We start from the raw sequence: 25,677 nt of genomic DNA on the forward strand, positions 1-25,677 counted from the left end.
AGGCTCCTATAGGAGTCTATGGAAAGAACGCACCAAAGGTAGGTCAGGTCCTAACTTTGCTCGCGCCACGGGGGTTAGATGCGATCATTGGTTCCTATAAAAGCGCTTTCTGTGTGCTCCTATACTGCGCTCCCACAGCGGTCATTTGAACGAGACAGCTCCTTTTAAGATGTCAAAGATTGGCCGAAATGAACCGTCATACTCTACCTGCACATCTTGCAATAGAGGTTCATATGATTGTAATGTAAAGGTGATGAAAATAAAGAAGTAATAAAAAAATAACAGCTCTAGGGCTGACACAAATAAAATAATAAAATATATGCCAAATATGTTCAAAAGAAATCTCAAAGTTGATAAAATATTTTTATTGGGCGGAGATCTGACAAGTTTTAGTAGTGCTTGTTTATACTTAAAAGAATAAATGTTTTTCATTCAATAACGCCATATTCCTTGAGGTCAGTGATAACAAAAGGTTGACTTCTGAAACTGTAACAGCACTGTGCTTCGAAGGAATAATGGCCAATGAAACTCGTTTCTATAAATCAAAAAGGGCGCTTAAGTTTGTAATCTTTGCCACTCATTTTAAAAGGCAATTCCAACTAAAATCCAGTATATAATTCCCTATTTCTATATCCTATTCTTGGTTAACTCTTTGTTCTCTTTTTTTCATTTTAGATTTAATGTTCCACTACCCCTAAAAATGTTTCGGCTTTCAATGTAGGCTTGCTCATCCTTATAGCCAGTCACACAGCCGAACCTACAGCCGCTCATTAAATTGACAGAATCATTGTGTAGCTGACTGTAAGTGGTCACTAAAGGCCCATTTAGACACTACGATTATCGCTCAAAAATTGCTCAAAGCCATCTTTTGAGCGATAATCGTTGTGTCTAACTGACATCGTGCAGTTTTCGTTGAACCATCGCTCATCATTGTCTTTCAGCGTGCTGAAAGACAACGATGAGTCTTATCAGGGATTCACAGCGGGATACAGCTGATACTATTGTTTCAGCTGTATCCCGTTCACTGATGACAGGCTAGGTATAAAGAACAGAGCAGTCCAGCTCTGTTCTCCATACCCCGCACGGGGCGCTTGGCTCTGTAACAGTTGGGCGCTCCGTGCAGAAAACAGCTGGATGCAGAAGACAAGTGGGGCCACTCCGCTTGTCTTCTGTATCCTTCACTGGGAGCGCCTGGCTGTATGACATCCGGGCGCTCCCAGCAGGGAATAGCTGGATGCAGAGAACAAACGGCCTTCCGCTTGTCCTCTGCATCCTCCGCTGGGAGTGCCCGGCTGCATGACAGTTGGGCACTTCCAGTAGGGAACAGCTGGATGCAGAGAACAAGCGGCCCCCTGCTTGTTCTCTGCATCCCCTAGAGCGCAAGGTGATCGCTCAACGTTTGAGCGATCATCTTGCGATGTAAATGACACAATGATTATAGTTCAAAAGACATCTTTTGAGCAATAATCGTTGTGTCTAAATGGTCCTTAACTCTTCAACAAGCTTGTGCTTCTGTGATAGCAGAGGTGATAACTAGCAAAAGTGCAAATCACTTTACCTGAAATTACATTTTTGTGCTGAAAAAAAATCACTGTAATTTGCTGTCCATTGCCTGTTAAGGTGCATTTAGACACAAAGATGATAATCAGCTGTAATCAGCACTCCCCGGGCAGAACACAGCATGCAGTCCGTCTTATCAGCTGTTCTGCTGAAGGACGAATTTCAAACCGAACTGAAATCCATCGTTCGGCAGAAAACTGAAAAATGGCTTTTGAATGCATTTTGAGCGATAATCATCGTGTCAAAATGGGCCTTTAGGTGAAGTCCATCTCTGGTAATAGAGATAAGGCAGATAAGAGGAAGTGGGTGTTGCCTCATGCTGCTTGTAGAAGCTTATTGAGAGGGGAAGAGGTAAAGAATAGAGCCTTATGGGCCATTTACAGGGGGCGATTATAGTTCAAAATTCATTCAAATATGAGCAATAATCGTGCAGTTTAAATACAAAAAAAAAAAATCACTATTCATTCACAGGGTCTTAGGGCTGATTTTCAGTGAGCATAAAAAACAATGCTGGGTCGTTCAGGGTAAACGCTCCCCGCTTCACATATTGGGTGAAGCACTGAGCGAGAAGCCTGCAATCCAGGTTGAAGCCTGTCAGTGTAAATGCTATGCATGAGTGCTAACGACCTTAGTGGTGACGTCAGCGCTCATGCAGCCACTTACCCGAATGTCATCACGTGTAAAAGGGCCATTGCATTATGTGCTACTGCAGCTAACAGTGAATAATTTACTGTGTTACCACTAATGAAATCACATCTTCACTACTCAGTGCTGCAGCACACTGTCATCTGATAGGCTGTTATTTCTTTTTTCATTGAAATGTTTTTTTTTAATTAACTTTTTGAAACAGGAAAACAATTTACAAATAATAGACAACTCTCTCCTCACTCTTTTATCTCCCAACAGTGGCAAAATCCAGTTGACGAGTAAATCGTACAACATAAGGGTAATAAAGTCTCTTCACAAAATCCAAGAGTTCTGGGTGTCATCCTTTCTTTTATATCAACGGTATTTCAACATCATATTCAATATTTGCAATGCATACCAAGTACATAGCTACCCAAGGTACAATTGAACTACAGTATATCAAAGTATCAAAGTTGCGGGTATTTCCGTTATCAAGTTTTCCCCCCAAGATCTCAACAATTAAACATACAGCACACTTCCCGCCCAATACTCTATTCTGTTGCAAGTAGTTGTTGTTGTTAGCCGTTTAGTCGTTCATGACCCTAGGCTCATCCATGTTTTTCGGTTTGGCACTGCTTCTTTCAGTTGTGTGATAGCCATGCCAGTATCAGCTCTGACAGTATCAGCCATCAGGTCCTTTGGTGGCCAAGTCTTCTTTTGCCACTGATCTAGCAAAGCAGTATAGATTTTTTTAGCGACTCTACTCACATTACATGGCCAAAATACGTGAGTCTGGTGATCTTCCCCTTCAGTGATATATCGGGTCTTATACGATTCAGGACGTCTCTGTTTGTTCCTCTTGCCATCCAGGGCATACGCAGCAGCTTTCACCAGCACCACAGCTCAAACACATCAATCCTCCTTCTAACAACTTTATTCGCAGTCCAGCTTTCACATCCATACATGGCTCTGGGGAAAACTGTGGTTTGCACTATCCTGCAATTAGTTGCTATGGCGATAACCCTACTTTTCCAGATTTTGTCCATGCTTAGCATTGCGCTACACCCCAATGCTAGCCTATGTTTTAGCTTTAGCATAGATTCTGCAGCCTGGTCAACTTTCAAGCCAAGGAAGATGAAGTCTCGCACGCATTCTATGGCCTTATCGTCGATTTTGATTTTTTGCTGTTATCATAATTTTAGTCTTCTTTAAATCCAGGTTAATTCCCATTCTTTCACTTTCAGTTTTAATCTTACATATCAGCTGCTTCAGAACTGCTTCTGCAAGCAGAGTTGTGTCATCAGGAATATATTAGGTGGCAAAAGAATAATTTTAATAGGCTTTTGGTGGTGGTGATTTATTAATCTCTACATAGGCTTTTGGAAGTTGGCCATCCAACAGTATCGTGTGTATATGCACAATTACACACGATACTGCTGGTCACATTTCATTTGCTACTACCGTTTGCCCCTTTATTTTAAATATTATTTGTTTATAGTAACATAGTATGTAAGGCTGAATGAAGACAATGTCCATCTAGTCCAGCCTGTCTATCCTCCTGTGTTGATCCAGAGGAAGGCAAAAAAAACCCCAAGGGCAGAAGCCAATTTAGCTCTTCTGGGGAAAAAATTCCTTCCCGACTCCCTAATGGCAATCAGACTGTTCCCTGGATCAACCCCTAATAGTTCCTACCTGCCTGTATACCCGGATTGACAATTAACCTAAGACTTGTATCTTATAATGTCCTTCCTCTCCAGAAAGACATCAAGTCCCCTTTTAAACTCCTCTATGGATTTTGCCATCACCACTTCCTCTGGCAGAGAGTTCCACAGTCTAACTGCTCTTACAGTAAAGAATCCCCTTCTATGTTGGTGATGAAACCTACTTTCCTCTAATCGTAGCGGATGTCCTCTTGTTACCGTCGCGGTCCTGAGTGTAAACAGATCTTGGGAGAGATCCTTGTATTGTCCCCTCATGTACTTATACATGGTTATTTGATCACCTCTTAGCCGTCTTTTTTCCAGGGTGAATAATCCCAATTTTGATAGCCTCTCTGGGTATTCCAGTCCCTTCATTCCATGTATTAGTTTAGTTGCCCTTCTTTGAATCCCCTCAAGCACTGTGACATCTTTCCTAAGCACCGGTGACCAGAATTGTACGCAGTATTCCATGTGAGGCCTGACAAGTGCCTTATATAGTGGGAGGATAATGTTCTCGTCCTTCGCCCCTATACCTCTTTTAATGCACCCCAAGACTTTATTTGCCTTTGCAGCAGCTGACTGGCATTGGTTACTCCAGTTTAGTCTACTATCCACTAATACCCCCAGATCCTTTTCCATATCACTTTTCCCTAGTGGTACCCCATTAAGTGAATATTGGTGACATCCGTTTCTCCTGCCCATGTGCATAGTCTTACATTTTTCAACATTGAACTTCATTTGCCATTTTTCTGCCCAAGCCCCCAGCTTATCCAGGTCCGTTTGTAGCCGCACATTGTCCTCCGTTGCATTAATTATATTGCATAATTTTGTGTCATCTGCAAATATTGATATTTTGCTGTGCAGCCCCTCTATCAGGTCATTGATAAATATGTTGAACAGAGTGGGGCCTAATACTGAACCCTGTGGCACCCCGCTAGCGACTGTGGTCCAATCAGAGTACGAACCATTTATTACCACCCTGCTTTCTATCTCTGAGCCAATTTTTTACCCACTTACACACGTTTTCGCCCAGTCCGAGCTGCCTCATTTTGTATATTAGCCTATTATGTGGCACGGTGTCAAAGGCTTTAGAGAAGTCCAGATATACAAGATCAATAGATTCTCCCTGGTCCAGCTTAGAGCTTACTTCATCGTAGAAACTGATCAGATTTGTCTGACATGAGCGACCCTTCATGAACCCATGCTGGTGAGGAGTTATTCCCTTATTCTCCTTGAGGTACTCATCGATGGCGTCTCTCAGAATCCCCTCGAAAATTTTTCCCGTTACTGAAGTGAGACTTACTGGCCTGTAGTTACCAGGCTCACTTTTGCTCCCTTTTTTGTAAATTGGAACCACGTTGGCAATGCGCCAATCCAATGGTACTACACCGGTCTTGATAGTGTCTAGAAATATTAGATATAGCGGCCTAGCTATCTCGTCACTTAGTTCCCTTAGTATCCTTGGGTGTAATCCATCTGGGCCCGGCGATTTATCAATTTGTCTTCTTTAGTCGCTTCCGCACCTCCTCCTGCGTTAGGTATGAGATATTTTGTGATGGGTTCATTTTATTCCCCTGCATCTCGTGTGGCATTTCCTTTTCGTTTGTGAATACACTTGAGAAGAAACTGTTTAGTAGATTTGCTTTCCCTCCGTCATCATCAATGATCTCTCCTGCATTATTTTTTAAAGGGCCAGTGCTCTCCCTGCAAATCCTTTTGCTGTTAATATAGTTGAAAAATAGCTTCGGGTTGTTTTTGCTCTCTTTGGCGATCACTCTTTCCGCCTCCTGCTTGGCAGTTTTGATCTTATCTTTGCATATTTTGTTTTTTTCCCTGTATGATTTTAGCGCTTCTTCGCTGCCTTCTTGCTTTAGTAGTTTGAACGCTTTCTTTTTTTCATTTATTGCCCCTCTTACCGTCTTGTCGAGCCACATTGGTTTCCTTTTAGTTGAGTTTTTTTTATTTTTAAAGGGAATGAACTGCTCACATGAGGTGATTAGGATCCTTTTAAACTTTTCCCATTTGTCCTCTGTACCGTTATTTTTGAGGATGTTGTCCCAATTAATGTTACCGATAGTAATTCTGAGCTGATCAAATTTTGCTTTACTAAAGTTTAGTTTCTTTGTCGCTCCCTGATAAGGCTTCTTATTGAATGACAGCTGGAAGTTGATTATATTGTGGTCACTGTTCCCCAAGTGGCCCTCAACCTGCACCCCCTTTATACGTTCCGGTTTGTTAGTTAGTACTAGGTCCAGAATGGCCCTCCCTCTTGTTGGTTCCTGTACCAGTTGGTTCAGGTAATTGTCTTTAATTACTCTCAAGAACTTATCACCCCTGTGAGATTTGCAGGTTTCGTTTTCCCATATTATATCTGGATAATTAAAGTCCCCCATGATAATTACTTCGTTGCGGTTTGACACCTCTTCTATCTGCCTTAATAGTAAGTTATCAGTTTCTTCTGTTGCTTTTGGTGGTCTATAGAAGACCCCTATCAGGATTTTGTTATTTTTTCCTCCCTGTATTTCTACCCACAGAGATTCCACCTGTTCTTCTCCTACCCCTATATCCTCCCGTAGCCTCGGCTTCAAGTTTGAATTAACGTACAGACATACCCCTCCCCCTTTCTGGTTCCTTCGGTCCCTTCTGAAGAGATTGTACCCCTGCAAATTCACCGCCCAATCGCACTTATCATCAAGCCATGTTTCCGTAATTCCGACTATATCATCATTTTCATCAGTCATTCTCGCTTCAAGCTCACCCACTTTACCGATCAGACTTCTTGCATTCGTGGTCATACAATTTATATCCCTTCTAACTGTGCTAACCCCACCCCCTGCTCGACCCCCATTCCCTTTGCTTGGACCCGGGTCGCTAGTTACACTGGCTACTCCACTATTTCTCTTTTTGCCCTCCCCCCCAGTCCCTAGTTTAAACACTCCTCCAGCCTTCTAGCCATCTTATCCCCCAGCACAGCTGCACCCTCCTCATTAAGATGCAGCCCGTCCCTACGGTAGAGCCTGTAGCCGACAGCAAAGTCAGCCCAGTTCTCCAGGAACCCAAATCCCTCCTTCTTACACCAACTCCGGAGCCACTTGTTTACCTCCCTAAGATCCTGCTGCCTTTCTAGTGTGGCTTTAGGTACAGGTAGTACTTCCGAGAAAACTACCCTGGAGGTCCGCGCCCTGAGCTTGGACCCTAGGTCCAAGCTCAGGGCGCGGACCTCCAGGGTAGTTTTCTCGGATGTTGTCTTTGTCTTTTTGAATAATAAAGTATTTAGATGATATTTTAGGGGATATTACCTATGGGTACTTTTTGCCTTTGGCAATTAGAATTGTGAGAGTTGTGTCATCCGCATAATGGAGATTGTTGATGTTTCTGCCACCAATTTTCACCCAGATTTCCAATCTGTCTAGGTGCATTTTCCGCATGATCACCTCCGCATATAGGTTAAACAAGACGGGTGACAGAATGCACCCCTGCTGGACGCCTTTACCGATTCCAAATCAATCTGTGCCCCTATACTGTGTTCTCACAGTGGCTTCTTGATTGGTATAAAGTGATTTTATTAGCTTGAGTAGATGTGCCAATATGTACAGCTCTTGCAATGCCTGCCATAGCTTGTCATGGTTGATGCAGTCAAAGGCCTTGATGAAGCACTTGTAGATATTCTTTTGGCATTTTCAAGATTTTTGCATGGCCCATCGCAGGTTTGCAATATGGTCGCCGGGACTGCGTCCTCGCCGACATCCTGCCTGCACATCAGGGAGTGCTGCTTCAACTACTGATCTCAGCCTTTCCTGTATAGTTTTGAGAAGGATCTTGCTTGCATGCGGAATGAGTTCTATTGTTCGGTAGTTGGAGCAATTCTGGGAGTCGCCTTTCTTTGGTAGAGGGATGAAGAGAGATCTTTTCCAGTCCTGTGGTCATTGTGTGGATGCCCATACTTCCTGGCACAGTGCTGTGATGGTTTTCACTAGTATTGGGGCACTGCTGGTATATTATCTATGCCTGGTGCTTTATTTTTGGCTAGTTGTTTCATTGCCATAACCACTTCTGACTCCATAAGGGAGGGCTCCAAGTCCACAGTTTCCATCTCATGCAATGGTCCAGGTATGTTGCAGGCATATAGTTCCTCTGAGTATTCCCTCCACCGATCCCTGATACTCTGTTGGTCATTCAGTTCCTTCCCATTTTTGTCTTTTATTGTGCCGTTGCGTACCATGAAAGGTTTTCGGGCCATCTTGACCTGTGAGAATAGGCGTTGCATATAGCCTTCCATGACTTCTGCTTCAAGTTGTTTGCAACGCTCATTCCAGTCCATTTCCTTGTCTTTTCTTGCCGCTTACTGAAAGTTGGCATTTAGTAACGTCGTTTTTCCTGCTTCTTATAGGTGAGATGCTTACCGGTTGTTTCCATAACTGTGAACTGTATATCGTACCATAGTTACTCTGGATGCTCTTCTGATGTGTCAAGCAGTTCGAATCAGTTTGACATCTCAATAGTCTATGATTGGGGGATTTTAGAGGTGTCGAAGTTTCTCAATGGAGCACCTTTCTTAATGCTATGGAATTTGATCTTGATCTTAGCTGCAAGGAGTTCATGATCAGTGCCACAGTCGGTGCCAGTAAAGGTTTTTATTGCAATGACTGAAGTTTGATGTAATCAATCTGATTTCGAGGGAGGCCATTGGGAGATGTCCACGTGTATAGTCGGCGCTTGGGTTGCATAAACCATGTATTAGCTATCCTGAGCCGATTTTCTTGGCCGAACTGTAGCAGGCAATCACCGGCTTTATTTCATGTTGCAAGTATGGCAATTTAACGTAGTGGTAGAACAGTGCTAAGCACGTGTAGAAGTACCAACCCGGGGAAACTTTTTCCCAAAGCTTGTCATACTTACGCCCCGCTAGAGGTATATACTCCTTTTCATGGTTAAAAGCTAGTTTACTTATGACCTGAATTCCCTGGTTCCATGTAAGCCCAATGCTGTGCCATCAACTTTCTTGCCATGTGAAGCAGCCTAGTTATGGCCAGCTGCTCTGCCTCTTCTATTTGCAAGTCACATACATACCCTAGTACCTAGACCAGGAGGACCGCATCCAGTAATATTGGATATTCATTATTAATTTAAGCAAGAACCTCATGCCAATAGCTGGTCAGTTTAGTGCAATGCCATAATATGTGTATCAACCCTGTGGTTTGTGTTTAGTATCTCAAACATAATGGAGTATTTTTTTTCTGCCAATGAAATGCAGAAAAACTAGTGTTCGATATACTCTGTGTATCAAATATATGTGTGAGCAATGGTGAAATTCACTTAAAGTTTAGGTGTGAGCTGCAAAATTTCATTCCACGGTGTCCTCTATGGACCAATGTCACCCTCCCATCTGCCTCTGCTGGGTGGGTTGTTCTGTGTAAATGCTGTTATTTAGAGTGTGCTACAAAGAGTTAAGGAGCAAAATCTGCTGTTCTTTCAATGTGCAGTTTATGGGAAAAATCACTGCAGCTTGTCTCCATCCACCAGCTGAGAGAAAACAGAAAATTAAAGATGCAGCCTACAGAGAGCAAAAAATACAGGACACAAGCCATATAATGGCCAGAAATACTACCCATTCATTTCCAGAAACAGCACCAGATCTGTTTATGGGCTGTGTCTGGTATTGCATCTCATTCTGTTCAAGTAATTAGAGCTGAACAGCAATTACAGACACAGCCCATAGAGAGATGTGGCCCGTTTTTTTCTTGTCCTGAAAAACCCATTTAAGTCTGAGTACTTCATGTGCTTACAATCTGTAGTCGATATTCAGAGTGCAAAATTCTTTTAACACAATAGCTGCCTGATTTTTGAATGGTGACAACCATCAAAATAACTTAGAGACTGTTATAGATCCATTTATATTCCCAACATGGATGTATTTTACTTAATAGCTATCCGTAAAGGGTATTTACACCAACAATCTAATTCTAGCTGGCGCTAGGTTTAAAGTTCCATCAGCATAGAGGATTGGGCATTCATGTTTGTTGAGTTCATTAAGTGACCATCAAGACATATTTTTCTGCAAGCTTTGAAGGAACACTGGTTTAGAATCGTCTCATGTGATTGATCCAATAAACTCAAGAATACTAGTGACCCATGTCTCATACTACACAACAATATCATGAACTTCCAAACTAATACCACACATTGGAAATGTTTTAAAACCTTGGAAAAACCTATCCATGGTATGAAAGCTCATAGTCTGTAGATATCTAGCCAGCTTTTTCAGATAACCAGAAACCAAAAACTGAGGGAAATATCTACCTACACAATCAGAGTTTTATCTCACCTTTACCTTCAGATTGCTTAAAAGTAGAATATTTTGCGGTTACTGAAAGTCCGTTCACTTCTTTAGTTTTGATTTAGTTGTCATTTGACGCCACATGTAAAATGTAGTCCAGTAAAATCTATTTACATTTACTACATACATAACAAAAGTACATACTCAAACGGATGATAGGTTAATCTTAAAACACTTATACACCTTGAACAACTGTTGGACGAACAATTGTTCGCCCAACAGTTGTTCTCCCCGGCCCCCCCCCCGTACACACAAATGTTTGTGTTGGCCGAACTTTCGTGTGTATAGGGAGTTGAGCCGCAGCCAGATAGCTCTGGCAGTGGCTTATCTCTCAAAGAACAAAAGCATTGGGCATTGACATTCAGTGTTGCCAATCATTCTTTTCCCCAACATCATCTGTTGGAGGAAAGTTATGCTGCCAGCATATACATTACAGAGTTGCCTGACCTAGCTATTATCAGCAAGTTCGGACAACTAAACTGTAGTGTGCATGGGGGCCTTAAATGCTTCTGCCACTATAGGAAGCATCAAAAAGATGCAGTCAGAAATAATAAATTCCCATATTTTTAATATCAGCTATGAGATTACACAAGTGATATATAGTTAAGTTGAAACAGTTGCACAATGACTGTTGCCAGTTGGAAATTTGTATCTGCGCTCCAGTTCCATCACATATGACCCATATTAGAATAACTCATTTGAGGTGTAAATGAACAACATAAGCAAAAAGCTTTTATTGTAAATTGCAGAAAATGACGACTATACCTCTCGATGATTTAGAAGCTGTTCCAAATCTGCCGCCATTTGGTTTTTGATGCGAAGTAGAGAAGACTTTTCTTTACTTAATTTACTGAAAAATAAGAGACACCATTTTGAGTAAAGCAAAACAGTAGTGCGGTGATCATTTGTGCAGTATTGTTACATCTGTTTATGTTATATACGAATTCTGCTACGAAATAAGACTTAGGCCGGTCTAACACAACTGGATTTGAATTGCGGATTCTGCGATTGCCCTCTAAGCGGATAGTACGCGGTAATACGTGACATTGAAAGGCATGAACATTCGCCGGATCGCTGATGTGCGGGTAGGAATTGCAGATTCCATGAATGTAACAAAAATCGCAGCCGGTTCTATTTTAGCGCGGATTCCGCCCATACGGGCTCTATTTATTTTAATGGATGCGTGTGATCCGCAATGCATACGCAATTAACATTGCATATGGGTGCGGATTTCCTCACAACTTGCTGGGAGATGAGGGAGAATGACTATATTATTGCCTGGGCGGTGGACTGTGCGAGGTTCTGAGATCAATCCCTGCTTGCAAGCTTTCTTCCACGTGGACGATATGCTGTCCATATATGTACATCCGCATGCATATGCAACCAATTTGTTTCCTCGATAACTCGCAGGTCTTCCATTGTGGATATTCGCAAGCGGAATCCAACCCGTTCGTGTGAGCCTGGCCTTATTTATTAGTCACTAATTCATACTGTTCCATAGAGAATATCACATAGTCCAGGAAACATATGCAGCATTTTATTTTATGCATTGTGAAAATGAGATAATTCATGCATGAAGGATACATAGTATAATCTGAACCATGGGCTACATCTGTGAAATACAAATAAGGCTCTTCTCATATGTGCATTCGGGTTTTGATTTTTAAAGGATCAGTTTATAATCCCATTAATGGATTAAAAAAACGGAAGTCAAACTTAAAATTAAAGCTTTGATTTATTCTGATGTCTCAGTTAAATGGCTCCTTTTAAAAACATCATCCTCCATTTGTATCAATTCAGCATCTTTTTGCATCCACTTTAAGCAGTTCCAATCCAGTGCCAGAACTTGTCCGACATTCAGATTTTCCTGCATAGCTCTGATGTTGGGTGAGGTCAAACACATGTTTCTAGCACTATGCAGGACAGGGCTCCAATGTCGGAGGCTGTTCTGCATATCTATATTACACTATGCAGGACAGTGCTGTCCTGCATAGCGTACAGAGCAGGGACTTTAGACAAAAATCTCAAATAATTTAAAAGCACATGCCATCATGTACTTGCCTGTATTCTATAGCGCACCATTCCCAGTATCTACAGAAGCACATTTTGTTAAGTAACGTGGTGCTCACTCCAAAGCCACACCATCACTGGCCCATAATATCCATAGATATACAAAAAAGTTGCATAGCTTTTCTTGATCCAATAAGATGCTTTATTTCATAATGCAAATGAAAACAATAGTGGCAATTGAAGCCTAAAACCATTGTCAAGTTGCACAAAGTGGAATATACCAAAGTTAGATGCAAGTAAATATAAGCAAAGTGCAGACAAAGTCAGGTGAACGACCTCATAGAATATATACAGAGAAGTGTATATGCAAGCTAAAATAAAGAAACAACAGGTAAGTATATAATATATCAGATATCTTCTCCCCCCACCTTCTTCTGTATTTCCTCATCGGCCGGCTCTTGCTGTAACCATGCCTTCTAATCTTGCTGGCCTTTACTATGCCTCCTCTCCTGTCGTTTTCTTTCACTGCTCTATTGGTTTAGTGCATATTATTTTGTTATCTGATATAGGATATGTTCTATACTTACCTGTTTATTTTAGCTCACATATTTTGTTCGATGGGCTCCACCTGCCTGGACTTTCAGGACTTTGGCCTATACACTTCTCTATGTGGTGTTATGTATTCTATCAGGTTGTGCCCTGACTTTGTTTGCATTTTATTTAGATTTCCTTACATCTGACTTTGGTATATTCTACTCCGTGCAACTTGACAAAGAGCGTATGTCCGAAACATCGCTATAGTTGTTATGAAATAAAGTACCTTATTGCATCAAGAAAAACCTCTACAAGTGCGTGCTACCCTATTTATTGTATATCCATTCACAGTATCTCGGACTATTTCTGGCCAAGAAGAGTTAAATAATGGCCAACATGAAAATGACAAACAAGACACATATAAAGGAGAAAATCTACAGTCTTTCTCCACTGACTAAAGCTCAGGTTTCTGTTTCTGGGAATGACACTTTTTTACAGTGTCAGGTAAGAACAATGCTTGTTTGGGTGTCATGGTAACAGGTACTTGTTGTATCACGTATTTCCTCAGGTACTTGGTTTTCTGACGTACTCTGAACACATAAGCTGTAGGGAGAACCAGCTACCTCGTAGCAGTGCCCTTCGAATCTGGCGGAACAACAAAAAGTACAAACCTAAAGCAAAATAAGTGCGCACACACTTGTACAACTGTACATGTATTCTTTGTTTTCATGAGAACATGTAGAGCAAATTTGAATTCTAGAGCTAAGCAGCAGTAATGTAAGACACTAATACAATAATGTACAAAGTAAAAGTTGGAACAGGGAGTATATATGACAAGCAAATATGCAATTATTTCTGATGTCCCACATATAACAGAGTTCTTTTTGTGATGGGGTTATCGAGTATCAAAAGAAAATAAGTTATTTTTGTTCCAGAAATAACACCACTTGGGTTCACGGACTGTGTCAGATATTGTATCTCAATCCATTTACTCGAATGAAGCCTAGTTGCAATACCAGATGCAACCCATGGACAAGAGTGGGGCAGTTTGTGATAAAAAAGGCAGACTTGGTACAAGTTTATTAATTTTTCTTTCCGATTCCTGGTGGACTGCTTTCTAAGCATGCTGTTCTCTCAACAGTGTCCAAACAACAGCAGGATGTCGGTAGCAACATAGGAGTTCCTTACCCCTATGGCCAACATGGTCATCCACTAGTTGTGCTGGTGATATGTACTAATCACGCCCTAGCAGCATTACAACCATTAGGGGCATTCAGTATGTAATACGAACGATAAAGTGAATGTGTCATCTGAATATTACCTACTGTAGAAATCACGTTTTTATGTTAAAGCATATTTTTCATTTTATTAATGTTTGATGTTGTGAGATTTTAAAAATCCTACAGAAACATAGAAACTTGATGGCAGAAAACGACCACATGGGCCATCTAGTCCTCCCTTATATTATTTTGTTATTCCTCTCTTAGGACAGATACATGCCTATCCCAGGAATGCCATTTATTATTGATTTTCTTACCACCTCCTCCAGAAGTTTGCTCCAAGCATCTACTACACTTTTAGTAAAATTTTTTCTGACATGGTTTCATCCCCCAGATCTCAGATTGTGCCCTGTGTTCGAATGTCTAGCTCCCTTATAAATACACTTCCCTCCTAAGCCTTATTTATACCTGAAACATATACAAAGGTTGCGATCACATCACTCCCCTCCCTTCTCTCCTCAAGGTCATACAGATTAAGTTCTTAAAGGCCACTCTCACACATGCGCTTTTTACCACGATTACCACAGCGTTTTGAACGCTGCGGTAATCGCAGTATAACGCTCCCATTAGGGGCCTCACAGACATGCGCTAGATTTTCGGACGCCATCTGTTTCATTTTACTACGTTTATCGCACCTCTTCACCCATCACAACGATGGGGTGCGCTAAAACCCGCTGTCGGATACAGGAACCTGCATCCAAAAACAAAAGTAAAATTGCAGCAGAACGCCAAGATCGTAATCGCGAGCACACAGGCACATGTGTGAGTGACCCAAGTCTTTCCTGATAAGTTTTTTTTTTCTTCCACCTTCCACCATTTTTGTAGCCCATCTCTGGACTTGTTCTATTTTATCAATGTCTTTCTGTAGATGAGGTTTCCAGAACTGAACACAATATTCCATATGTGGTTTCATCAGAGCTCTATACAGTTATCATCATCATCATCACCTATTATGGCCGCCTGCAGACGAGCGGAAATCCCGCCGCGGGATTTCCCGCGGGATTTCCGCCGCTGAAAGTCTGCATAGGAGTGCATTACAATACACACTCCTATACAGACGGCCGCGGTTTGGCCGCGCGAAATCTCGCACGGCAAACAAACCGCGGCATGTTCTAATTTTCTGCGGGGCACGCACTCACCTGGCCGCCGGCTCCGGTCTGCGCATGCTGCGCGGCAGCCGGCACATCAAAGAGCCGGGGCCGCCAGGCGCGGGTGAGTACGCGCTCGTCCCTGCAGGCTCTGGGGTCGGATCGCGCGGCAAGATTTCTCGCTGCCGGATCCGACCCGCTCGTCTGCAGGCGGCCTATGAATGGTGAATCCTGTGTTATCTATAAATACAGTAAGTAAAACAAAAACAGTTTAGTACTGTGTCAGCCAGTAAAGCAAAATGTGATTGCACTTAGCAAGAGAAACCACATAATCTTGTGGAAATGATACATTGGAATGGCTAACAAAAATACATGATGTTATAGAAAGCTTTCGAACCTTCTCAGGGTTCATTTAGGCTGAGGAAGAACCCTGAGAGGTTGGAAAGCTCGCTATAACATCATGCATTTTTGTTAGCCATTAAAAGGTATCATATCTACAAGATTCCTTGGTTCTCAATCACATTTTAAAACCTATAAATAAGTGTTACTTTTCATTGTAATCTTGCCTATGATGATAATGAGATGACTGAGGAAAACTTTGCTCTAAAAACAGTGGGAGTATTAATATGCTTAGTGTGAAAAATGCAAGACTTTCCAATTTTTTAAAATACAGATCATGACATTAAGGCCTCGTTTACACGGACTACAAAATCTCACTACAAAATCACTGCTACAAAACGCATGTAGGTGACGCTCATGGTTCCCAATGGGTTACAAAACATCTCTCATTGGAAAGTGCCCATTGGAAACCATGAGCTTCACATACATGCGTTTTGTAGCGATTTTTTTACGTAGCGAGATTTTGTAGCCCGTGTGAAAGAGGCCTAAAAATGAAAAAACAAATCTTAAAAATTATATTTCACATTAACACGAGTTATATAATAGGTCATGTCCTGATGATACGTTGCATTTAAGAAGAATAGGAAAACATTTTGTCACAAATTGCTCCAAAGAGATGTACATGGCATACACCAAATGAATTTTGTGCTTAAGAAAAATTTTGTACATACAGTGCGGTAAAAAAGTATTTGCCCTTATCACAATTTCTTCAATTTTTCTGTATTTATTACACTTGAAATGTTTCAGATCAGCAAAATACTTTTAATATCACACAGAGATAACCTAAGTAAACAAAAAAATGCTACTTTAAATAATGATTTTATTTATTAACGCAAAAATGCTATTCAATCCTTCCTGGATCTATGTAAAAAAGGCAATTGTCCCCTTTGCTACTGCATCAACCAAGTTCATTTGACAGTTGGGTTCAATTTCACTAGCCCCGCCTGGGCATGATTACTGCCAGACCTGTTGAATTTAAATAGCACTTAAAAGGAACCTGTCCAGTAATGTGAAGCAGCTAAGTGGTCTCAAAAGCAACACATGATGCCATGTTCTAAAGTGATTCGAATGCAGATGCCAAATAAAGGTATTGTAATCTACCAGTCAGGAAAAGGTTAGAAAGCCATTGCTAATTAGGCTGTGGGACGCCAGCAAACTGCAGTGATAGTCATTATCCACAAATGGAGAAAACCTGAACAACAGGGAATCTTCACAGCAGTGGCCAGCCTACCAAAATGTCACCAAGGGCACATCAATGAGTCATTCAGGAGGTCACAAAAGAACCCAAAACAAACATATAAACAACTTCAGGCCTCATTAATTTGAGTTAAGATCAAGGTATGCAACTCCACAAGAAAGACACTGGGCATATATAGCACCCATGGGAAAAGCGCAAGGAGAAAATCACTGCTGACCAAAAAGAACACATGGGCTCACCTTGCATTTGATGAATGGACTGATGAGTCAAGGGTAGTACTTTTTGGAAGACATATTATATTTGGCGTAAGGCTAATACCACATTTCACAATAAAATCATCAAACCAACAGTCAAACATGATGGTAGTGTAATGATCTGCAGCAGCTTTTCTTCCGCAGGATTTGTCAAAACTGATGGAATTAAAAATTCTCCTCTACGAGAAAATTCTAAAGGACAATATCTGCCCATTTGTTCATGACCTAAAGCTCAAGCACAGTTCATTCATGCAGCAGGACAAGAAGCCAAAAGCACACAAGTCCGCTTTTAAATAGCTCAAAAGGAGCTAAATTAAGCTTTTGGAGTGGGACTTGAATCTTATTGAGATGATGAGGCAAGACCTTAAAATGGGTAGTTCATACTCGAAAACCCTCATAGCCAAATGAAAGCAATTCTGCAAATAAAGAAGAGCCAAAATTCCTCAACAGGGACGTAAAAGCCTAATGGTAAGTTATTACAAATGTTTGACTTCAACTTTTAGTGCCAGAGATCCTACAACAATTGATTACTTTTCTCTATGTTCTCCGATTTTCCTAAATTGTAACTGCAGTATTTGTGAGAAGTCTATTTTTATCAAAAACACGTGTTGAAGGTGTTGATCAGGCAGCTAAGTCACCTTCCATATCCTCAGCCTCATCAGACTTGAAGGTAGTGATGCTAATAAGCAGGTCATCAGCAGTTTCTCATAGTCAGAAACTTACTATCTTGTACGACTTTGGCCACGAATGTTTAACCCCTTAAAGGCCAAGGGGTTCCGAACATAATGGACTAGACACTTCTTAGTGATTTTACCCATGTGATGATTTTATGGTCCTATTTTAATTTCCTGGCCTGCCAAAATTTCATTTTGCTGCGTTTTCCCCCCGTCACGTACAGGCTTATGTTTTAGTACATTTTTTTAGTTTTTTATTTTATGAGGGGTAATGTGTACAAAAAGCAACAAAAGACTTTTCAAATTTAGAGTTGTTTAAAATTATTATATTTACATTAAAATAAAGTATAGAAATGGGTTTGTCATTTGGTTAAGAGCATTTTTATATACAATTTGTATGATCTCGGTTTATAGCGCAGATATGACAATGGTTTATGTTGGCGGTGCGTACTTTTCTATTTTTCATATATATTTTTATTTCATTCAGTAATTTTTTTAAACCTATTTTTTTAACATCTATGTTCCCCATGACATCGTATAAGACCTCTTGGGAACATTCATACAAATTGTTTTTTTTTGTTCCACACTTTTCTCGCTGTAACTGGAGCATCCATAGGAATCCAAGTAACAAGGAAAAACATCCCCATAGTGTGACAGTAGTCACTGTCAGAATCAGTCTGCTAAAACCCTGCAGCTCTGATATCCTGGGTGTCTCCGCGGGGGAGAAGGAGGAGTGGGGGAACTCTATGTGGCGAAGGCAGGAGTGGTTAAAACCAGCTTGTCATCTCCTCCGGGTCCTCTTCCGGACTGTATCTGACAGTGGAGAATCTGACCTGCTCCTGCTAAATTGCAGGAGCTTTAATCCCACGCCATATTTTTACTATCAGATGGGATTAAAGCCCAGAACCAGGCACTATAAATGTATCATGCTCGTTCTTTAATGGCTTAAACAAAGACTTCAGGTATGACTAAACTATGAACGTGGTTACATTTCTTAGCTGGCATGAGCTGTGCCTCTGTAATCCTTATAAGAAAACTGCAACCTCATTTGACTCAGACATAGGAAACACCTTGAGGAAGAACGATTAACAACCCCCAAATAAACCCCAAGAAATGTAGATTTTACATCATCACCAATTAAAGCACATTCAACGTTTTTAAAGTATAGAGTAGTGAAGTTTATGGTCAAAACCACTTTATTTAGACAACTGCCAATTTTACTATATGGCACGATTTTTATTTATGGCTTTGTTCTGCTCCCTCGGAGGCTCGTGTTTCCAACGGTACAAGCCTAGTTGTAGAGCGCCCACTGTACGTATGGCATAGGTCAAGCTAACTGTGCTGTTCTGGATGCAAGCGTAACCACAAACATGAATGGGAACTTATGTAACAGGCTTTTCTAAGAAGAGGAAAAACAACTATAATTATCCTTAGCTTACAAAGTATCAACACCTTAAGTAGCCTTGTACATTGCATGCAACATATAATTACATTCAATGACATGCAGTAGAAGGAAAAAAATTACACTGCCCAAATGAGTTTACAGTCTGGGCTATTCTCCATCCATAGATAAGACACAACTGTAAGCACTCAGATTAATAGCATCCTTTATGGAGCTATGCATTAAAGCACAACCTGTCATCACCTAGAAACACCAAAAAGTAGGTTTATGCACTCATAAGACAGGTGCCGAATAGTCCATGGGTATTCTTTGAATTGTCTTTATGTTAAAATTATTTGTCAGCCTCTCTTTATTTGTATGTGCACACATGATAGGAAATTAAAGTGAACCTGTCACTGGGTTCATGCTATCTGGACCACAGCCAACATGAACCCGGAACAGATATTCCTATTTGTCCCATATATGTTTTATGCTGCATTTCAGAATTAAACATACCGGGGCTGACTGGCCATACCTGACCTGGGTTCATGCTGCCGTGGTTTGGGTAGCATGAACCTGGTGACAGGTTCCCTTTAAATCCACTTGCATTGTACTCGAATACCTGCTTTAACTTTATGGTTTTATGCATATATTTAATGCATGGAATAATTGACAAGTCATGACGCATTTCACGTCCTTCCTGTATGTGTCGACAATTAGTCAATGAATTATATTTCATTGAATACAAAACTTTCACAATCGCAGAAACTGTCTTCTCCTATTAAGTGTACTTTGTGCATGATTCACTAAACAAGCAACCTGAAAGCTTCAGAAAAGATCACGTGGAATCAGGTAGTGTGTGGTAAGCTTAGTGCTTTTGTTGTTGAATGACACATCAGCATTTACTATATTGGCTCATTATGTCAAAAGTTAGAAATTAACAGATTTCAGGTGGGAAGTACATAAAAAATGCTTAGTTCATAATGAGCAAAGCGCTCATTAGTTGCACTGGTGCAGATGGTAGCCAACTGGCATAAATGGGAGAATTGGAAACTGCCAAATGACAGCAATTTGCTATTTCTGACACTCCCATTACATTTCTATAGATAATGCCTACACAAGAAAGGACATTGTTCCAGCAGGTAACATGGACTTATGACTGTGGGTTCTTGGTAACGAACCACTCGACCAGTGAGGAACCCTTTCTAAGAAGTCCTTGTGGCATAATAAGGCATATAGGAGACTTAGGAGGTGTTTGTTGCTGCATTCAATAAGCTGTTTTATTCATTATGTATGTAAGTGTAACAGGTGCAAGATGTGATGTCATTTATGGAAAGGCTTTACAGAAATTCAGTTGGGATCCTTCTACATGGGATGACTGTTGGGCGCTTCAGCACCTGAGAATCGCCTTAGCGATAATCGCTCCTATACTTTCACACAGGAGTGATCATTACTTAATGACTGCAGGAAGATCAGGCCGTCCACCTCCATTCAAAGGGAACAGGCAGTCATTCATAGACATAGGCTGATCGTCATTTGCTTTTTATCGTTCATTTCTAAGATGCTGCCGTCAACTATTATTGCTCAGATTCGCGCAAACCAGCAAGAATCAAAACAATTATCATTCAGTGTAAAAGGTCCCTTAAACAAGCAAGGTTTTACTAAGTGTATGATAAAGAACGCTATGGCAATAGCATGTAATAGTATTATCTGTACACAATGGAACAGGTTACCAGTCATCAATTACCACTATAAGTCCGTATCCCATGAATGAGATCGCATTAATGCTATGTGCGCACTTTTTGAATATCACAGTCAGTTTACATTTTCCTCTGACCAGGGGTGAGTATCTCCATAGATGCTATTTGGAGGTGAGCACCCCTCCTAAACAACAGGCTTTCTGAATCTTTCGGTTAACCAAATAACGAAATCCAGCTGATCAGAATATACATTCACCGTCCTTTGAACAACTGATTATTAGCACAGTACCTTTAGGGAGGCTGTACACTTATGAGCCCAACACACTCCAATCTACAGGAGATGATGTGGGGCTATGGTACATGTGATTGCACATACTTCTGAAACTTGGCTGTTCAAAGAGTTGTTGCTGATCTATGTATCGCTGCTGTCATCCTGCTGTCAGTGACTGCAATCGAGCAACTGAAGACTCCAGTCTCCTTAAGCACCAGCCAAATCTGTTTCTGGAGCCTGGACTGCATCGGTTGACAAATGCTACTTTAATTACCCGAGTCTAAATCTTGCTCTCGGGTAAGTCTAGCTGTAGGTCAGCTCTTACGGACAGAGTCCCTGTCTTGCCTGCACTCTCTGAAACTGTTGAGTCACACCAGAGGACTGGAACAGGACCTCTCTTTTATAACCAGCCCTTCAGCCAATCAGTGTGCAGCTTAGGTCCTGTCAGTCAATAGTACTGTATTCGGTGTTATTGTGGAGTTCAGTTATGTATAAATGTTTGCAGTAAGCTCCCTCTAGTGGTGGCTGCAGTCAGCCTACATGTTCTCTCTTAAATCATTTGCTAAACAACGGATTTGAAGCTTTGGAGATACTGGATATAATAATCATAATTATTTGCATAGCGCCAACATATTCCGCAGTGCTTGATATCTCCTTTCTCTTGTGCTCTCCTGTTTCTGTAGCTTCTGCATTTTTCTTTAGATGTAAAGCTGCCCATGCACATTTAATAGCTGACAGCTACTTCACCCAACTATCATAAAAGAAGAGCATGACTGTTTACTTCTAAGGTAAAAGGGCAATAAGCTGTGATCATGAATCACCAAAACAGTAAGGACTAGAATTATATGTATTCACTGAATACCCTAAAATATAACTCTCATTGATGACAATTTTTCATCAATAAAAGTTATATTTTAGGGTATTCAGTGTATACTGCTGTGATCATATATCTAGTCACCACCAGCTTAACAGCACAGTCCCAATTACAATTATTGTAGAGATGTATTACACCTCTGATCAGTTTCTGGCCCACAAAATAACAGAGCAGTATAGGTGCACCAAAAACAAAATATGATTCTGCCTTTTGTGTTACTGACATTTAATAGTGCCTACACTGTCAATGTTAATCTAACCACTGAAAAATGTCTAACTTCCCTTAAATCAAGAGCATATGAGGTTAAATGCGACAGAGAGGATCTAGAACAAATGGCCACATTACCCCCCACCAAGCTGGGTACTCATTTTACTGACCTTGCGAGGATGGGAGGCTGAGTCAACCTTGAGCCAGTTACCTGAACCAAACGGTGATTGAACTCGCAACCTTCAGCATTTCTGCTGCCTTAAAGGGGTTGTCCCGCGCCGAAACAGGTTTTTTTTTTTTTAAACCCCCCCCCCCCCCCCCGTTCGGCGTGAGACAACCCCGATGCAGGGGTTAAAAAAACCACCCGCACAGCGCTTACCTGAATCCCGGCGGTCCGGCGTCTTCATACTCACCTGCTGAAGATGGCCGCCGGGATCCTCTGTCTTCATGGACCGCAGGGCTTCTGTGCAGTCCATTGCCGATTCCAGCCTCCTGATTGGCTGGAATCGGCACGTGACGGGGCGGAGCTACACGGAGCCCCATTCAGAAAAGAAGAAGACCCGGACTGCGCAAGCGCGGCTAATTTGGCCATCGGAGGGCGAAAATTAGTCGGCACCATGGAGACGAGGACGCCAGCAACGGAGCAGGTAAGTATAAAACTTTTTATAACTTCTGTATGGCTCATAATTAATGCACAATGTACATTACAAAGTGCATTATTATGGCCATACAGAAGTGTATAACCACACTTGCTGCCGCGGGACAACCCCTTTAACACTCTGCGCCACATGAGGCTCGATAATCCCCATATGAGCAGCATCTGATGTCATTGTCACTATTTGTGTATCTTGGCACATTTTTGGAAGAGAAAATTTCTGGTATTCCCAGATTCACATTTACTAATGTCCTAATTTTCACCAGCATCTAGTGATTCTGCAGCTTTATTATCATCCTACATTACATTATTTATTGTCTATGGATTATTTCATTGTATATATAATTGTCCTATCATCCACATGGGTGGCAGATATCATATTTTTTTTACATTAGCTATTCTTTGGTTTTTGTAGGCAATTACATTATTCAATTTTATATAACCATTAGTCCATTTTAATTTATTCATTATTATTAGGTTACCTAGCATCAACAATTAGAGTGCTTTTACATGGGACTATCTGTCAGGCAACAGATGCCCACCGGGTCATCCCAGCGAAAATCGTTCTTGTGTAAAAGCGTCGCTCACTGAATGGAGATGGAGCGGGCCAGGGATAATTTCAGCCCACCCTCCTCTATTCACAGTAAACAGGCCGTCGTTCATAAGTCAACAACTGCCTGCTTACACGGAACGATAGGTCGCTCAGTTTCCTGTATGCAGAAACTGAATGACGAATGAGACTTTTCATTCGTCGTTCAGTCAATGCATGCATTTACACTGAATGAGATTCTCTCTGGATCACGGAAATCCGAACAATAAAAGCACCTTTAGTCTTCCCTTATCTCCCTTACTCAAAAAGGTGGCAGTCAGTTCAAAAAGTGTAACCATTGCTTTTTTTTTTTTATTGTACAGAATAGGTATTTCTAAGCAGTTTTGCTATATGTTGAATCATTCGATTCTGTCCATTTTCTATTAGAAACCCCTATTCAACTCTACTTGGGGGAAGGCAATGGCAAACCACCCTGAAAAAGTCAGCCAAGATAACGTCACAATGTGACGTCACCACCCCAGGAGTCAGTCATGACTCGGTGCTTGCACCAGGGGACTTTACCTTATTCAACTATACAGCCAGGAGAAATGTTGCTAGGGAAATCCATCTTCATCTAGTTGCATAGCTGAATGCAGATGCTCCTTCTTCCTTGCCTGCACTATCATCTCTAGTGCAGGCACAGCCGCGTACATAGGAGAGTTTATTAATGAATGGCTGCCTTTTATTTTACTTATTTACATAGATTTATAAAGCTCCTGTCTCCCAGTGCCAGCTTCTGAGCCCATGCCATAAATATAATTGCCACAGGTGTTCTTACTATAGGAAATCCTGAAAACATGACCTGCTGGGGTGCCTTGAGGACCAGAATTGGGAAACACTGCGTCATGGGGTGCGTTAGAGGTTAAACGAAAACGATTATTAGAAAATTACCTAATCTTTTATTCATTTTCTCTTAAACATATTAGAAAATAAATTGGAGTGGTGTTATGTTTTTAACAATTTTAGGCAATTATCCATTTTAAAACTTTCAATTTTGCTACATTCAGCCTGCACACATATAGTCTTCTGCATTGTAAAGATTACTTTTCAGCAGTCACCTCATTGTCATCAGAGAGCTGGAGGCTGATAACACAGGTTCATACTATGACAATAGATGGTAGGGGGCGGCTCACCTCCTCCCTCTACAGGTCACATATGATTAACCCCTTAAATATCAATGACATCCATTTGGTTGCCTTGGGGGGAATGGAGCTGAGCCAGCTCTATACCCAGAGGGTATTGTCTGTCTGAAACAGCTGACATCTGGCCATGATCAGATTCACCTCCAACCGCAGCTGTTTAGCTATTTCAGTGCTGTAGTCAGTGCTGAGTCCATTGTCGGCCTCTCCCCCCACCGTGACATGATCACGGCAGTCTGGAACCTAGTGAAGGTTTCCAGGCCTGCCATGGGTTCCAGCCTATTAAGTCTTGCCTGTACAATACAGAAGTATTGCAGTATATAGTAGAAGGAATCACAAATTCTAGTGAAACTTAAATTTAAGTTGTTTTTTTTTTTTTTAAGCTTGATAAATTTAAAAACTAAAGAAAGAAAAAAAATATTAAAAGTTCAACCCCCCCCACCCCTTTTCCATAACAAATATTCAAACAGTAAAAAATATAATTGGTATTACTGTGTCTGTAGAACAGTCTTAACTACTCTCCCCAAAAGTTAGCATAAAAAGTGATCAAAACGTCATACCTACCCCAAAATGGTACCCATAAAAACTAAATGTGTGCCCCGCAAAAAGCAAATCCTCATGCAGCCCCACTGACAGAAAACGGACACCCATTGCAATGATGGAGTGCGTTAAAAACAGTGCTGAATGCATTTGAAAATGCAGTTAGAAAATGCTGTGAAACACGACGTTTAAAAACATGGCGTTTTTACCAACGTCTATGTTGAGCAGCCTAAAGACTTAATTTCGTGTTTGGCAAAATATTATTTATGTTTTTTTATATTTTCATTATTATTTTTGTTAATGTGATACAAATAAAACCTAAATTCCACTCGTACGTCATTGGGCACATTGTATTATCTCCTTCTACCATACTTCTTCACCCTCATATCTCTCCCTCCTTCCCTCTTCTCTTTTCTTGGGGTATTGTGACCATCTGGTCTGGTGGCGATGGAATGCTGATGGGAGGCGGAGTTGAATAATATTGGTGATAACCACCCATATTTATTCTTGGGATTTAATGTTTTGCATAGATTGTAAAGGTTTGGTGGTTGAGGTTTACTAGGAGTGAGTCAAAGTGCTTGTGCGACTATTATAGTGGTCCTGAGTCACACAGTCTTCCTCTAATTATATCTGAAGGTCATGGTTCAGGTCCTTTGTTTC

At 41.1% G+C, this 25,677-nt stretch overlaps 1 protein-coding gene across 2 annotated transcripts in view; it reads right to left on the reverse strand.

Moving 5' to 3' along the window:
• Positions 1-25,677, reverse strand: part of PIBF1 (progesterone immunomodulatory binding factor 1) — a 188,376-nt gene that overhangs the window by 23,646 nt on the left and 139,053 nt on the right. For both annotated transcript variants that reach the window (XM_066581127.1, XM_066581136.1), the window contains exon 16: positions 10,990-11,074. In XM_066581127.1, coding sequence (XP_066437224.1) covers positions 10,990-11,074 — 85 coding nt within the window. The remainder of the gene's footprint in view (positions 1-10,989; positions 11,075-25,677) is intronic.

The sequence above is a fragment of the Eleutherodactylus coqui genome, chromosome 1, assembly GCF_035609145.1.
Source record: "Eleutherodactylus coqui strain aEleCoq1 chromosome 1, aEleCoq1.hap1, whole genome shotgun sequence".
In the NCBI taxonomy this organism is placed as follows: domain Eukaryota; kingdom Metazoa; phylum Chordata; class Amphibia; order Anura; family Eleutherodactylidae; genus Eleutherodactylus; species Eleutherodactylus coqui.